Source organism: Fringilla coelebs (genome assembly GCF_963513975.1).
Source record: "Fringilla coelebs genome assembly, chromosome: Z".
Classification (NCBI taxonomy): domain Eukaryota; kingdom Metazoa; phylum Chordata; class Aves; order Passeriformes; family Fringillidae; genus Fringilla; species Fringilla coelebs.
Window position 1 is genome coordinate 54656182 of NC_140031.1, and position 12510 is coordinate 54668691.

Genomic DNA, 12510 nt, shown 5'->3' on the forward strand with positions numbered 1-12510 from the left:
AACACACACCAGCCTATTAATGAGGAGACATGGGCCCTTTACACTGGTGACTAGTAATCTAATACTGCCATTTAACGGGGCCCGAAAGAATGTAAGAATTGATAATAGTAACAAACAATGAAAGAGAATTGTACCAAAGGTTTCAACTTACTGTCACGAGAGGAAGTGTAACAGGAGACACACACTTCTGGCTTGCCACATACAGTTCCTTTTCTACTTGGCAATAAAGTCCTTTTCTCTATCATTTACTCCTGCCTTCAGATGGCAGACAGAGAAAGTGTATTCTCACCGTATAGTAGCCCAAAGCAGGAGAAATCATGGCCTTTGGGGCAGGTGAGTGGCACATCAGTAATGAGACAGGTGTAGCGCTCTGTAAGGACAACTTTTTGTCAAGACCATGCTTGTACTTTAAGACTGACCCATGCTTTATCCCATCTTATCCTCTATAAGTTGCTCAGATGTATTAGGGTAGCTCTCCTCTCTTCAGACTGTAAGCGCCCTGTCCCTTGATGCTGCAGGCCTGTGCCAATGAGGAAAGCAGAGCGCACAGGGAGGGCAGCTCATCAGCTCGTAAGCTGGTGGCATGCAGCAAGCACTCAACAGCTTCAGAATAGCGAGATCTGCCCCGAGGGCATTTGCTCCATGTTAACTCCACAGAGAAGGTCTACCTGTCCAGTGCCAGAGCTTTCTTTACTAGGACTCGTGTCAGTTTGTAGAGTCAGTGTCTGGGCACTCTCCTGCTCCTGCTCAGTGACTTATGTGACATCACTGCTCCTTGTGCTGCTTGGGTGACCTTGCTGGACCCACAACTCTCCAAAGCCCTGTATTTCACTACAGAGCACAGCACTAAAGTCTTTAGAGCAGACTCAGAAATTTTTTCCTAGCTCCCTTTTATGTCAATGCCTCCTGTTCTCCCTACATATCAACAATTAAATCTGATTTAATTGATTCCCTCCCCTTCCTGGGTGCACATTGGATAATTTGCCAGGCCAATACACTGATGCACATATCCTGCTCTCCTTTAATACAACTGGATTTTAGTGTATGTTAGCTAACCCTTTTAGAAGTAGGACAGGATATAAAAGCTTGCAATCTAGTGTGAAGTGCAGATATAAAACTCTAAAGCTGAGCAGTCATTGCTATTGGAGAGCTATTTTATTGCCAGTGGGCTACAAAAGAAACCCCTAATCAAACTGGTATCAAACCGTGCATATGGCATATATATGTGACCCTGTAATAAAGGGGAGAGAGAGTGCATGAGCATCTGAGAGAGTACATGTGCATGTACTCAAGGAAGAAGGAAGGAGCTATACCACATGGCACTTACTTTGTCTGCCTCAAGGGACCAAATCCTTATCTGAGTTGCAGAAGAGCCTGACTAAGCCTAATGAGAAGTGTTCTAACATAAAGAACTGGACTCTCTTGCTATTTTTAGCGTTTTCTTTCTCTAGCAGTTTCTTCTACACTTTCTTTGGGGAAATGAATCCAAACAGGGGACAGACTCCCGACAGATCAAAGGGAAAGTGGTCAATTGGTTTCAGGAAAGCCACAAGTCATTTAGAGCCAGAGGACTTGGTGATTTCTCTGTTCAAGGAAATCAGCTTCTTTTCAATCAGGAAGATAATGAATTAGGGCTGCAGATACTTGTGGCAAAGCTTGGTATTAAATTGTTATGTTCCAATGCACGGCATGGAACATGTTGCCATTGACATTTTAATGACCTTTTCTGTCTGGAGCTCTGCTTGAAAATCAGTGTCTTGATGAGGCTCATCACTGCAAATACTTAAGCTGACTTAGTGACAGAGTGGGGAAAGGTGTGAACAAAAGGAAATTATAAAAAGCAAGCCTTGCTCTGGCTTTTGTAAGCAAAGGAAGGGCAGAAATTTCAGTTGCTTTTGCAGTCCATGTAGCCCTTGATGTTGTTCCTCCCACTCTCTTCTGGGGAACAGAGCCCCATAGGAAGAAGGCAGTCAGTTTGCTGGAGCAGGCAGCAGGGCTGACCACTGCTGAATACAGAGCTCATTAATGAGAAACATGTTCTGTATGCCCAGTTTGAGTGCATGTATTAAGAGCCAGCTCCTTTTACAGCTAATTGTACCTTTCAGTCACTCTCACTGGAAGCAGAGAGGAAAAACATGCTCCTGTATCCTCAAGTTATTTCTAGTGCCACTTGGACTCTCAAATACAAGTTTATACTGCTGGGGAAAGAAGAATTAAAAAATAAGGTAAAAAAAGGACTGGTTTGTCATGGTGACTGGGGGTTCTTCAGTCTGGGGCTTTTTATTCCACACCTCATTTCCACTGTTTGATTTGAAACATATAAAGACAAAATTCCTCATTAACCTCATATTTGTCTTTTTTAAAAAATACTATCAGGGGTCTTACCAAAGCCCTCTTCCTACATAACATTCTGTAAGAAACAGCCTTAGTAAGAAACTGCCCTTAGGAGCAGAAACTGCACATTCTTAGTCATTCTAAAGCTGCAGCCAGGGCTGGGGGCTCCTGGAGGCTGGCAGGTCCCACCCCACTGACCCCAGCAAAGGGGTAAGACTGCTAGGGTACAGCTCTAGCCCAAGGCATCAGTATCCCTGAGGCAGAGATGAACAGCCTGGACTGAAATGGGAGTCCTGGGCCACTGAGGAGGGGTGGGAGGAAGCTCCGTGGGAGGCTAGGCAGGGAGAGCAAGGCTTAGTAATACCCTCAAGGCCTTGAAAACAATTAAAAGAACCAAAGTCATTTACTTGTCAAGATGGATGCTTTAAAATTAGTCTCCTGTATTAAGGGTTTAAAGACGCTTTGAGAGAGCCTTTGCCTACTGATCTAATTCTACTTTTTATCAGGCATTGCTGAATTGTTTCATGAGGAAATCCTGTAGCATTACTGCCCAAAGCAGTAAGTAAGCACTGTCCTATCATCAGCGAACTCAAATGATAGATATCATATAATTAATTAACATACATCTTTATACCATTCAAAATTGCCATGGAATACTGCTGAAATGTCTGTGAGGCTACTGGAACTGAGCTACAGGTATCAGCTGGGTCTGCAGGAATTCATTTGTTTAGAGCAAAATCTACACTTTCATAGCCTTAGAACACTTTTCTATTGTGTTAAAGTGAAGATTAAGTTTTCTTCATGACAAATATTTCTAGGCTGCAAGTAATAATTACCTTTGCTAAACCTTTGACTTTGCTAATTTATCAGTCCAGATGAGAAATTTCCGAGTTGCAACTGAAGTTGAAGGCCCTATTTGATGTATGCTGCACAGAAATTACTAACAGCCAATGTAAGAATTTTTAATGGTGTCTGTCTCCCCACCACTGGAACACGCACAACTTCAGTTGATGTCTCCTCTCCTTAATAAAATCCTCCTGTGTTTCTTGGTAACAGTAAGATTCGACTCCCTCCAAAAGAAAAGGAAAAAGAAAGGCAAAAAAAAGGGGAAAAAGGAAAAAGAGAGGGAAAAAAAAAAAAAAGCCAACCTTGGCTGAAGCTATGAGAACTTAGGAAATACTGACCTAGAAAAAAGAAAACTTCCCGAGGGAGGGCTGTAGTCCACAGTAATGCTATAGGGCGTTTAGTGTGGAGAGCTACGTAAAGTGCTAAAAGTGAAACCAGAGCGCTCTTTCTAAAGCAGAACAAAGCTGGCATATTAGGTAATGATGGTATGTCTCCTGTTCCCTCTGATGCAGGGAGATAAAGTCTCAGACTTCCTATGTGGGCTTGGTATCATTCACAACTTCGAGTCATTGGATAGTTTCAAAATACCTTTGAAAGCTGTAACGTTTTTTGTCTGTTTCCTTAGGCTCCTTGTTAACCAGTGGTCTGTTCTAGCTACTCATGGCATCTTGGGCTATCATCTATGAGGGGCTGTTGCTATTATTAAGAGCTAGCTATAAATATGAGCTACATTGTATGAATTTGAAGTGAAATATGTTCTCTGTCCCAAACACTGTAGGCTAAAGAGAGGCAGGATACATTAACACAGTCTAAAATAAAGGTGCAGGTCAACAGACAAATTGTGATAAAAGGAAAGAGAGAGAACTAATCAAGGGTCAAGCTCACAAATGTATGCAGAAAGCTTTTAGATGTGCAAATAGAGTTTTGATGGTATCAGATGGATGTAAGAGGGCTCGTTTAGCTGGCAAGTGGCACAGAGTGGGGAGAGGAGAAAAGAGGAGACAGAGTAGTAAGCAAACACTAGGGTGAGATTCTGAGACCGAAATATGAGGACAGTACTTCTGTCAGTTGTGACAGTGACAAGAGTCTGATGCCAGGAATGAAATATGAGTTAGGCTCCCTGCCTGACTCTCACTGGTTCTCTGAGAAAAGCCAGGGTGGAGCTGTAGAAGGACACTATAGTGTTCTTTGTTTATGCCAATCCCTCAATGTGTTTTAGGATGGATTCAGGGATTCTCTAAATTCATGTCCTTTGGGGGGTCCTTGTTCTGACAGCAGAGTGATAAGTGTAACTCGAGAGTAAATGGTTAAGCCCAACCAGTGCACCTACCAGAAGCAAGGAGGGGATATGTGGCACAGAATTAGCTTTGTGACTTCTCAGGTGTTCACCAAGGCCACCAGGGAATTATAAAATTACAAAACTAAGTTATGTTTTTCTTAGCCCCCATTTTCACCAGCTCTAGGCTAGCCCTGGTAGCCAGCCAGCTCACCTGGTTAGAGCCTGAGCTGTTTCAGGTCCTAGAGCTACATGACAGCTCTAAAAGAACCCCACCCTCCTTTGTTGTTCACATCCATTTTTCTCCCCCTGCAAGCATCACAGGCAGTAGCTCCCTGGCTGGGTTTTTGAGTCTGTGTGATGAGCTTGCACTGACAGACCTTTCATTTCTCCAGCTGCATTTACATGGACAGACTTAGAAACTCAAATGAGTGTACTGCATAAGCCCTGCTTCACCTTTGCAAGACATCCAGCAACATCTGGATGAAAGACTGAAACAAGGTCACTGTTAGCTGCTGCTGGAAGGGCAGGGGGGTAGAGGTCAGCTAGAGGTAGCAGAAAGTATAATCCCATCCTGTGGAGAACAGAGTGCAAATGTATCTGTGTTATGATGCTTCTGCTGCCCCTTTTCAGTGACCAGCCTCTGCAGCTCTTAGTTCCCAGTGTATAAATTGTCATCCTTGTATTACTGCTTCAATTTGCTCTTTTTCTGGATGCTCACACAGTGGTGAAATGACCCTGGCAGCTGCACATCAGTGCTCAGACATGTGGGTGAGCACCCTCTGGGGAGTGCTGAACCAAAGAGTGACACTCACTGTGGCACAGCCTTTAGGGAGGTCAGTATGGCGAGTGTTAAACCCAAAAGAAGGCTATGAAGCTAGATGGAAGCCATAATAATCTTAAGTGGAGGAAGACAATAATTGGCAAGAGATGTTAGGCACTCTTACAGACTTCAAGGATACAGTAAAACTATAACCTTAATTGTAATTTTAACTGTTGCTTACCCTGTATCAATCAGAGTAATTCATTCCAGTAACTTATGACACTCAAACCACACTAAAAATCACCAACAGTGTGAATTTATAAGATCTATTTTGCTGTGGTAGCATTAATGGTTTAGGCGGAAAAAAACAAAAGTCAGTGGTATGTTTCAACACAAAAGCCATCTGAGCCTTTACTATAGAAGTAATAAGGCATTTATTATTTCAAGAGCCCTGCATTCACAATATCCCCTTTTTCAAAGAAAACACCCCTTCCTTCCCATTTTTTATGAGGCTAACTTGTAGTATGTCACCACTGTGAGACTTCTGAATGTGTTCAGAACAAGACAATAATAGTAAGCCACAGATGAATGATGTGTAGTAAAAATCAATAAACCTTATAACTATTCACTAAGGGAACTGATTTTATGCCTATAAAAATAAAACAATTATAGCAATATTAATGGCAGATTCATCATAGTAATATAAAAGTCCAAGTGTGCTTGTCTGTTGGGAATCTTTAATTCGTCCTTCTGTATTAACTATTCACAAGGTAGAAGAAACGGAACCAACTTCAAGAACAACCTTTAACTTGCAGTAATTCACCCTGTCAAAAAAAACCCCCAACAAACACAAAATAAAAACAACCAGTAAAACTTTAAAAACCAGTTTTGACAATCAATGTAACTGGGATATGCAGAAAAGGAAAAAAGTTAAAGCCTCAAAAACCTGACCAGTAAATTTGATTTTTTTTCACATCACCATTAGCAATTTCATGTTACTGTATACTGTGTTAACTGCATTGTAACAAAACAGGTGGTATAGCCACATAAAATATTTATCTTGTGGTAATGCAGGTTAGACACAGCAAACATTTTTTTTTTTAAATGGACAGGTCCTCTGTTTTTAGGCATCTATTCATTTTTGGGGGGAAGGGCAATACAGATATAATAGGAAAAAATTTGCCTATAATTTATAGCATACAGAGCTGCTCTAAAACAGGTATTAGAGACTTCAGTTCCACTAATACCATCCAAAGTGTTACCATGGGCCTTTTTTGAGCCTGCCAGGGTCAACAGAAAGAGGTCCATCTGCCATCTGGCTTGGACCCTGCATTGCCCACTGGGAGGGACAATGGCAAAGGCCCAGCAGGAGCACAACTAGGAGCTTTGCCATTGCTGTACCCTCTGCTATCTACAGCTATGACACATCTTTCAAAGTGGCTCAAGAACACCCAGAGAAAAAAAAAAAAACTTTAAAAAAATTAAAGAAAATCAAAGTTTTTTCATTATTCTGATTGCCAAATTATTTAAGGCAAGTAAAAAAATGAAAGCATTTGATATAGGTTTTACATAAAATAAACTAGGTTACAGCATAAAACAAGTAAACAGGTAATGTATTAAAGTCTCTCCTCTAAATCTGGGTAATTGTAAACATTAAAAAAAAGACTGCAGGACTATTCAAGTAATAGAACAATCACAGATGTCTTCTCATATGCAGGCTATTAGGTTATCTGCCATTCAAGATTATCAAAAAAGACATTTCATTATTCACAGATGCTCATTATCTCCATTTAAAATCTATACATTATATACAACACAGTTTTTGTGGTACTAGAATCCCCATGCCTTCCAAAGGTATATTTTTCACAATACACAATTACAATGAAACAGTGAATACAGTAACATTTTACACTGATGCATCTTAATAGGAACCACCAAATAGACATCTACATTGTACCAAAGTGTCATCACAGTTAGCCTCTCTGAGAGCTTGTGGGAAATACCAGAAGGGTATGCAAGGTTCAGGCACACTGATACATAACATTATTTATTTACAATTGGAAAGGAAAAAAGAGAGAAGAAAAAGGAAAGTAAGAAGAAGAAGAAGAGAAAAGAAACAAACAGCCTTTTGCGGTTAACGCCTCCTAAACATGACAAATACATATCTCCATTTAGTGTGTGGTTCGCAACTTAGCAGCAGACCCTGTGTGCGAGCCTTGGTACTGATACAAAAAAAGTAAAGAATATATATATATTTTTATATATATATGTATATATATATATACGCATATATATATATATATAAAAACAGAAGTCTAATTACAGCAACATTTGTTACTCTGTGATAAAATCTGCAATTTACAAAAATGAAATGACTGGTTTTTGCCTGCCATTAAGGCATTTCAAATTAACACCATGGAACTGATGTCTGTAATAAAGCGCTTCCTCATGTGATCCAGTCACATGACAATGTTCATCCCCAAATTCATCATTCTCTGAAAGGAAAAAGAAGAAAGTTTTAGTAAGCAGCATCCTTTCCTCACACTTTTTTTCCTGCACCTTGAATGCACTGTGAAATGAAATCTGTACAAGTATTCTCAAACCCAAGAAAAAAAGACAGCAAGCCCTGTCCTCATCCCTCCACTGCCAGGAACAACATCCTGAGAAGTAACTTGTGTCAGGATTTTTCAGTTTGGATACACTATCATGCATCAGCTCTTCCAGGGCTACAAACCTTTCTTACTCAAATAATTCTAGCCTGTTTCAGCATCAGCTTTCAGGCAGACACCCATAACACGGAACTTCACAGTTGTATTTGATACATTAAACTCTGAGTCTTTACATGGCAGCACTGAATGAAACCCTAATGTTAAAAGATGCTTTGGAATTTTCACTTGATATGGAACCATCATAATACAGTAGTTTTCCTCTTGACAACCTAGTAAATATCTGAGAGGCTTTTAGGCATATAAATGTATGACATGGGTGTGCAACTTAAATATGAAACCATCTCTAATGGGCTCCCAAACAAAGGTCTCTAAAAGCAAGAGCAGCAAGCCAGGCAGACTTGCAGAATAGATAAAATCCTAAGTTCTTCTGGACATGCACGGAGCAAACTGAACATGAATTTTAAACTCATTTTATTAAAAATTTGGATATTATAAATTATATTTCATAATCTCTTGTTTTATCTTAATACCAGTCCTTAAAACACACTCTATGGAAAATCTCAGAAGACAGACTACTTGCTCTTTCTTAATGACCTATGTTACAATTAAAGAACACAACTAAGGACAAAATGTCATTCTAAGGAGAATGAAAATGCAATTAATCCAAAGTGCCAAGTTTTTCCTCAACTTTAAAAACTGTGTCATACAAGGAAATGCACACCTGCAGGCTAAAAAAATCTGTGATTTGCTTTCTCCTTTCTATGTTGCAATATATAATTTATTGGCTATTTACCTTCTTTGTGCAGGAAACATACCAGATGCAGATGCCTGTGCAGCCACCTGCTGAGTGGCAACAAGGGCAGCAGAGGTCAGTCCTGCAAGAAAGAAGAAACAAAGGAATGTTGATGTACCTCTAGTTTTAATGGATTTTTGTGGTCAGGAAGGATCTCTAAGGCAAACAACCAGAAAATGTAGGGGGGTTATCGCTACATAAATAACAAATATTGCAGGCAACATTGTTAAGATAGTCTGCCCTGTATGATCAATATACCTTTCTGTACTAAATGGAATTGTCTGTGATAGATATTCTACAAGAAATTACAGCATTTCTACTTACTGCATTCCTTTCCAAACACTGCACTGCATGATGCTAAGTGGGTTGTATAAGAGTTCATGAATAGGAAGCTCAGTAGAAATAATAGGTATCAGGAAACAACAAGAATCAAAAGTCACAGTGAATAACAGAAACGACATGCCAGCTGCTCAGGATACAATACTTTCATAATAACCTACCGTTTTTACAGTTTTGCTACTGAACAAGCATAATGCATCCCAAAAGGCATATGGAATCACTGAATCACACTGAGAAATGTCAAGACTTTTACACAGGAAAAATAAGTGCTGAGGCACCAAGTCAATGTAAAGAAGAAATGTCATTTAGCCACCAATTTTGGTAGCACATACTTTGCTGCATGGGAGGAAGCCTCCTTTTAATTCAGCTAGAGTCCATGGGTAGAGAAAAAAAAAACATTCAAAGACTGGTATAAAACCTAGGGAGAATAAATTGTATCTCACTTTGCTGCTTTTTCCCTGACTGCAACTTTGTGCACGGCATTTGCCAAAATACAAAGAGGTCTCTTTCAAACAGTCAAATTATAGCAAGCACAAACCCTTGTGACTGCAATGGCTTGTACATAAAATATGTTCCGTATAAAAATCTTATGTCTTTGCTACACTTCCTCCATTGCTTACACAACCATAATTATACAAAAAGGAGGTTGTTTGGTTTGGATATTTTACTGCCTTTCAGCCAGTTAATGTCAGTTTGCAGGAGAAATCAAAACATTCATGTGGATGGCAGCCTAACTGGTACATCTTTAATAATGTTCTGACACCCAGTTTTGGAAACAAAACTTGGTATTTCTCAGACATGAAGCTATTAATTTATTTCTAAATTTTATGCTGTGAATTTTCAAGCCTTCTCCCTAAAAGTAAAGCACTTCTGTTCTAACAGCGCGATCTCTTTTCAAAATGCTTCATGTAGGCACAATCTCCAGTGTCAAGGAAACAAATCCATGAGGCAAGTTAATTCCACCCACTGACAATTTTCTGCTCACCTTGAAATGGGTCATACTGTCCAGGTATAAGAGGGTAGCCCATTCCAACGTGTGTATGGTGGTGGGTATGGAGATGCCTCTGGCTGAAAGGAGAATGGCGGTCTCGCTCCCTTTCTGCTTCCCGCTCACGCTCAGCTGGTGATTTTTCCACAGGCTGGTAACAGAAAGTGAAAGAAAACTGAGGAGAGAACTTCAAAAGGGATGAAATCACAACAAAACCTTGTGCCACTACCTGTCAAAAACGTTTTGAATACAAATGATTGAAGCTCGCTTTTTATGTAGCAGTGTCTCTACTGGAATATTTGCACTTGATTCTAATCTCAAGCTAATGTTTCTGAATAATGGAAGATTTCCCAAGGCAAAAGATTTTGAGGCAATACACTGCACCTTGAAGACACCATGGTGACTTTTAGTTTTAAGCTCCCTGAAGTTTTGCTGGCTTGCCAATTCCTGAGGAATGTAGGTGAGCTGCTGAAAATGCTCAACCTTCTAAAGCTCTCTGGGGATCAAGTCTGACTGAATAGCAGAAACCTATTTTTAGAAAATAGAATGAGAGCCAGTGACTTGCTCACAATTAAAACCAGCAACAACTTATCTGAAAGTGAAATAACAGTAACTGTTCAAACTTTGTAAATCTCGTTTGTAAATCTTCAGAAATGGGGGCTGGTAATCAGCTAATTGGAAGATGTGGATTCTTGGCAAGGAGGGGATATTATCAAATCCCATAGCCCAACTTCTCATTTCATTATGTTTCCAAACAGGAGGTTCCTCTTTAACTGCAAAAATCTGTGCACCAGGAGGCATCTCTGAATCTGTATTTCTATATTAGTCTATTCAAGACAGGAAACCTCAGCACAGAACTGTGTTAGATGTGTTACTTCCAGTTTATGCCACAGGAGCATTCTGACTATAAACTGCTTTTATAGTACTACTACTATAAAGAAGAATCATGCACTGATAGCTTGATGCACACAGATTGTGTGCTTCCCACTGTTATGTTACTCCTCTACCCCTTCCTGTATGTGACACTCTCCAGTAAGAACAGACGAAGCCTTACAACGGGTGACTTGCTGCGATACTGGTTGGCATGCTGCTGGAGCAAATCCAGTGCTTTGGACTCAGTGGTTGATTTTGCATTGATGCTCGGGCTGGTATTGACCTTCTCTGCCTCTTCTCTCCCTGACATCTTCCCATAAACTGGATAATGAAATCCTGGAGAGAGATAGGCCCCTGTGGGTAAACAATAAATACCACATCAAGTTACTGTTTTTACATGTTGATTCTATCAAGGTAGGAGGAGACAATATCAGAACTGACAATTACGTCAAAAGTAGATCACATGACTCCCAAATGGTACAACTGCTCTTCAATTTCATCACCTAATTTATCCTGATGAATGGAGACCATAAAAAGGGTTGAGCTGATATCCATTTCAGACATTTATGGGTCCTCTTTAAGTAAAAGGAATAGTAACTATAATGGTTCTGACAGTAAGTGCTTAGAATATTTTTATAGGCAATAAACTATCTGTCAGTCTAACAGCAACAGCAGACTGTCAAGTGTTGAGAAACTTGAGAGTTCATAAAAGGAACATCTTGCATTAAACCAGTTTAATCAACAGAATGTTACACAGTGGAAGCACAAGCAAGACAACGTCATCCATGAAGCTTCTAATTTAGCCTAGCTACTAAGAGAAATATTAAAATGCAGGCTTTACTGAACCTGAGGATGCAAATTTTAACTAGCACACACGGCAGGTTTCAGAATACATACCAGGATAGCTGTGCATTAGGACAGGAGAGACTGCGCGATAGGCTGGATGGTTGGGATCGTACATCTGCGGATATGGGTAAGCGTGCAAGTACTGGATGTATGACTGATGCTGACTCATTGGTGAGGAAACTGCTACTCTAGCACCCCGAGAGTCCTTCCAATTTACAGGAGTCTTTTGATCATCATTTTTTATCTTGCTGTCATCCACTGATTGAGAATCAGAACGCTTGACCTCTTTGGGCTCCTCTTTAATGCTTGCTAATGAGACAGGAAGGTTAGGCAGGGAACTTTCCTTGTTAGGTGTTTTTCTAGGGCTGTCTTCTTTTAACTTTTTCTCACGATCAAGTTCTTCTGATTTTTGCTGATCAAGGTATTTGGGCTGATAGACATAATGATGCCACGTTCGGGAATCTGGATCCTAATAAAGAGGAAAAAAAATTGTTCTGAACTTAGACATAGAACATAAGTTTGTTATTGATATTTCCCACATTTCAGTTAATGTATTTTTAATAGCTGTTTTAATACCATATCCCCATTACATAGAGGAGAGGTTTGCTTGCCACAGAGTGCCTCGAGCTCAAAGTCAAACCAATATTCCCATGAAGGAGCAAGAGTCTATTATCAAAATTTAATTCAATTGCTTCAACTTATATCCTTCTTCATGCCTTTAACTAGTTTAATCATGAAATACATGTGCAATGTAATGAAGTTCTGAGACCATGTTATTCATAA

General features: G+C 39.9%; 1 protein-coding gene across 2 annotated transcripts in view; it reads right to left on the bottom strand.

The window, feature by feature from the left end:
* Nucleotides 1–8677: 8677 nt before the first annotated feature.
* ZNF608 (zinc finger protein 608) overlaps nucleotides 8678–12510 on the bottom strand; it is a gene marked incomplete at both ends in the record, with an annotated part of 82421 nt that continues 78588 nt past the window's right edge. For both annotated transcript variants that reach the window (XM_084225111.1, XM_084225110.1), the window contains 4 exons: nucleotides 8678–8763; nucleotides 10006–10159; nucleotides 11063–11235; nucleotides 11779–12196. In XM_084225111.1, the coding sequence (XP_084081237.1) occupies nucleotides 8678–8763; nucleotides 10006–10159; nucleotides 11063–11235; nucleotides 11779–12196 (831 nt within the window). The remainder of the gene's footprint in view (nucleotides 8764–10005; nucleotides 10160–11062; nucleotides 11236–11778; nucleotides 12197–12510) is intronic.